Source organism: Durio zibethinus, chromosome 6 (genome assembly GCF_047325235.1).
Source record: "Durio zibethinus cultivar Kanyao isolate XHJ-2024 chromosome 6, ASM4732523v1, whole genome shotgun sequence".
In the NCBI taxonomy this organism is placed as follows: domain Eukaryota; kingdom Viridiplantae; phylum Streptophyta; class Magnoliopsida; order Malvales; family Malvaceae; genus Durio; species Durio zibethinus.
Genome location: NC_143167.1, coordinates 24,007,736 through 24,011,191, shown reverse-complemented (window position 1 = coordinate 24,011,191; position 3,456 = coordinate 24,007,736). Strand labels below are relative to the sequence as shown.

Genomic DNA, 3,456 nt, shown 5'->3' with positions numbered 1-3,456 from the left:
TGGAATATTAATTAGTTAGCTATTTCTACTCGTTACAATTTGGTTTCCACTTATATATAGATCATATATGTTAATAGAGAATGTTAAAAAGATTCTGGAAAAGCGTCAATCTAAATATTACGAATTAATGTGGGATATTTAATTTTATTTTAAATTACAAGCCTTATCGTTAATTTTGTCTTTTCACTTTGGAATTAGAATCATTATTTTGCACAATATCTTTTTGTAATATTCTGCCTATCGGTTTTTTAATAACCCATATCACACCAAGGACACAAGGGTATATTCATGCTTTTCATGCCTTTCTCCTTAATATACTTGAAGCTTTTTCCTCCATCACGTTCCTTGCAAGATGAAAAGTCAAGGTGGTAGTCCAAATAGCACGAAAGTTACAACTTACGACTAGTGCATGCGTCGCATCCAAGGAAGTTTTGGAATTTAATAATATCAATATTTTGACTCAAAAAATGCTTCTCATTCAACTCCGCACCCTTCTTTCATAAAATATCTACAAAGGGCAACAACTCAAACATATCAAATTAACAATGAAGCCTTCAACAAGATCATTAGAAGGAAAACGATTCATTCTCTCGTCTCTCGCGTTCATCTTGTTCCTCTGTGCATTAGCTTCCATCAATGAAATTAGATTCGACAGCATATTGAAGTTTGGTAGATGTGCTCTTTCCAATGTCCCTTCTCAATCCCACAACGCATCTTCAGAAATTTCCGCTGCATCAAATTCTTCTTCATCCGATGACATACGAATTCTAATCGGAATCCTAACACTTCCTGATCAATACCAACGGCGCCATTTCCTTCGTCTCATATATGGCACGCAGTCTCCCGCTGGCGCACAAGTTGATGTCAAGTTCGTTTTTTGCAACCTAACAAAGGAAGACCAGAAGGTGTTGGTTGCACTTGAGATAATGCGATATGATGATATTATCATCCTCAACTGCAAAGAGAACATGAACAAGGGCAAGACTTACACTTTCTTTTCGAGCTTACCGGAGATATTTAACTCCACGGATAGGCCTTACCCACCTTACCATTACGTGATGAAAGGAGACGATGATACATATTTGAGGTTGGAAAACTTGGTGGACTCTTTAAGGCCATTGCCTAGAGAAGACTTGTATTACGGCTACGTTATTCCATGCCCCAGCATGGACCCTTTTGTTCATTACATGTCTGGCATGGGATACTTGGTTTCTTGGGATATTGCTGAATGGATTAGAGAATCGGAAATTCCTAGAAATAATTTGGAAGGCCCCGAAGATAAGGTTTTTGGAGATTGGATCCGAGATGGGCACCGGGCGAAAAACAGATACAATGCCAAATGGTCTATGTACAATTTTCCTGAGCCGCCCACAAGGTGCACGCATGAGCTGTGGCCAGACACGATCGCTGTGCATTTGTTGAAGAATCAGGACAAGTGGATTCACACCTTGAAGTATTTCAATGTTACCAGTAATTTGAAACCATCTAAATTATATCATATTCCATAATTGGCTGCGTAACTCTATAGTTTTTTTTTTAATTCTTTTGATTTGATTTGTCAGATTTTAAGCCCAAGCATAAAAATTGATTTGATTCGTTCATTCTTCCGGTTTTATTAAGGTAAAATTTTCAATTGTAACGATGAGGCTGAAGTAAGAAGTTTAAATATTGGATATCGTTGTAATATAAGTGTATATATACTATCCTTTTTTATATAAATATTTTTTCTTTTTTGAAATCAAGTTTTGTTTTCATTTATTAATAACTCAGGTTTGCATCAGATTCAATAATGTCTTGCATGAAAGCAGGATAGTCCTCTAGCCAGTACAATCCCTCATCTATCCTAAGTCCATACACTGCCAATCTGTGAGCAGCTTCATTACCAGACCTTCCGGTATGTTGTGCTTTGCATCCTTTCAGTTCAGCCATATTCTGTCTTGCCTCTTCAACTATCAATCCTATAAATGACATTGTCACCCTCTGGGCGGGCGCGCCAAGCACATCAGGCACACTAGCAGGCGAGCCAGAGGTTGAGGCCCGCAAACCAGGCGTGCTGGCAGGTATCTACGCGCAAAGCCTAGCAAACGAGTTCAGAACGCCCGCCCAACTTGTAGGCCAGCCCGTAAGACCAAGGCCTGGCATACAAGCTGCCAGCACCACATCCAGAAGGGCCCAAGGTGCTGGACACGAAAGGGAAGCTTCTGGAAGCAGGCAGGATCAGCAGGAGCATCCTGGCAGATTTGGTTGACCCTGAAAATTAGGAGTTAGCATCCTGATTGATTGTAATCTGTATAATCCCTTGATTTTAGCCTTTATTCTAGGGATATTGTCATTAAGTGTAGTTAGAGCCTCAACTATAAATAGAGGGCTACTCCACCCTCATTTGTACACCATCAAACACTTCTGTTTCAGTGAATACAAGAACATTTCCAGAATTATGCCTTCTTATCCTGTTTCTCTTTAACTTGCATAATCAGCCCTTCCCGTTGTTCTAGTGCCCGCACGCTTGTGTTTTAGGCTGACTTAGGCATAAAGGAGGAGATTCCAAGCCTAAGGCCGCACGGTTTCTGAGTCTAAGGTCGAAGCCCATGACAATTGGTATCAGAGCAAGTTCAATTCTGCGTGTTTGTGTTGTGCCGGTTAGATCATGATTGAGGAGATGGTATCCCAAAGCGACGTTGCTAGCCAACAACCAGAGGCCCAGGAGCATGGCCGTGGAAAATGCAAAAAGCCAGTTCTAGAGATATCTGGTCTACCATGGACGGTAGGCTGACCAAGGTGGAGGTGACCATGGGCGACGTGGGGGAGAAGCTTGAGGAAGTAGAGACTTACATTGCATCGCTAGACTCCATAGGGGAGGAGATCCAAAGTGAGCTGGAAGCTACTCTCAACAAAGGCTTGGATGTGTTCACCCAAAAGAATCAGACCTTGGAGGCTGAAGTGCTGACCTTGCGCGATGGCATGGAGGCCATGCGCTAGCGGATGAAGGAGCTTACCAGTGAGCTTGTTGCTTGCAAGACTGCCATTGGGAATGGCATGTTTGCCAGAGTGTCCAAATCCAGATTGGATGTCCCCAAGCCTAAGGAGTTCAAGGGGACTAGGGAGGCTAAGGAAGTAAACAACTACCTTTGGGGTATAGAACAGTACTTCCAGGCCATCGGCATGTAAGACGAGGTGATAAAGGTAAGCACCGCTGCTATGTATCTCACTGATGTAGCCTTATTGTGGTGGAGGCGCAGGTGTGATGATGTCAGGCATGGGAGTGCCAAGATTGGAACCTGAGCAGAGTTCCAAAGGAGTTCAGAGAACAATTTTACCCAGAGTATGCTGATGATGAGGTGCGGGCAAAGTTACGCCGGTTTAGCCAGCAAGGAAACATAAGGGAGTATGTCCAAAAATTCTCTGAACTGATGCTACAGATCTCGAATCTAGGCGAGAATGATGTCTTATTTGCTT

General features: G+C 42.3%; 1 protein-coding gene across 6 annotated transcripts; it reads left to right on the top strand.

The window, feature by feature from the left end:
• Window positions 1–473: 473 nt before the first annotated feature.
• On the top strand, window positions 474–2,435 carry LOC111285864 (Galactosyltransferase family protein). Of its 6 annotated transcripts, none has more exons than XM_089762330.1 (3): window positions 474–1,470; window positions 1,563–1,620; window positions 1,782–2,435. In XM_089762330.1, exons 1-2 carry the CDS (start codon window positions 546–548, stop codon window positions 1,586–1,588), a joined length of 951 nt encoding a protein of 316 aa, XP_089618456.1. In that variant the 5' UTR covers window positions 474–545; the 3' UTR covers window positions 1,589–1,620; window positions 1,782–2,435. The 6 variants fall into 6 exon arrangements, with proteins under 6 accessions (XP_089618456.1, XP_089618455.1, XP_089618454.1 ...); XM_089762329.1 differs by having other exon boundaries at window positions 1,771–2,435; XM_089762328.1 differs by having other exon boundaries at window positions 476–1,620; window positions 1,771–1,894; window positions 2,007–2,435.
• Window positions 2,436–3,456: the final 1,021 nt, after the last annotated feature.

Coding starts and splice junctions, on each gene's coding strand:
- LOC111285864 (XM_089762326.1), top strand. CDS start 546: ATGAAGCCTTCAACAAGATCATTAGAAGGAAAACGATTCATTCTCTCG.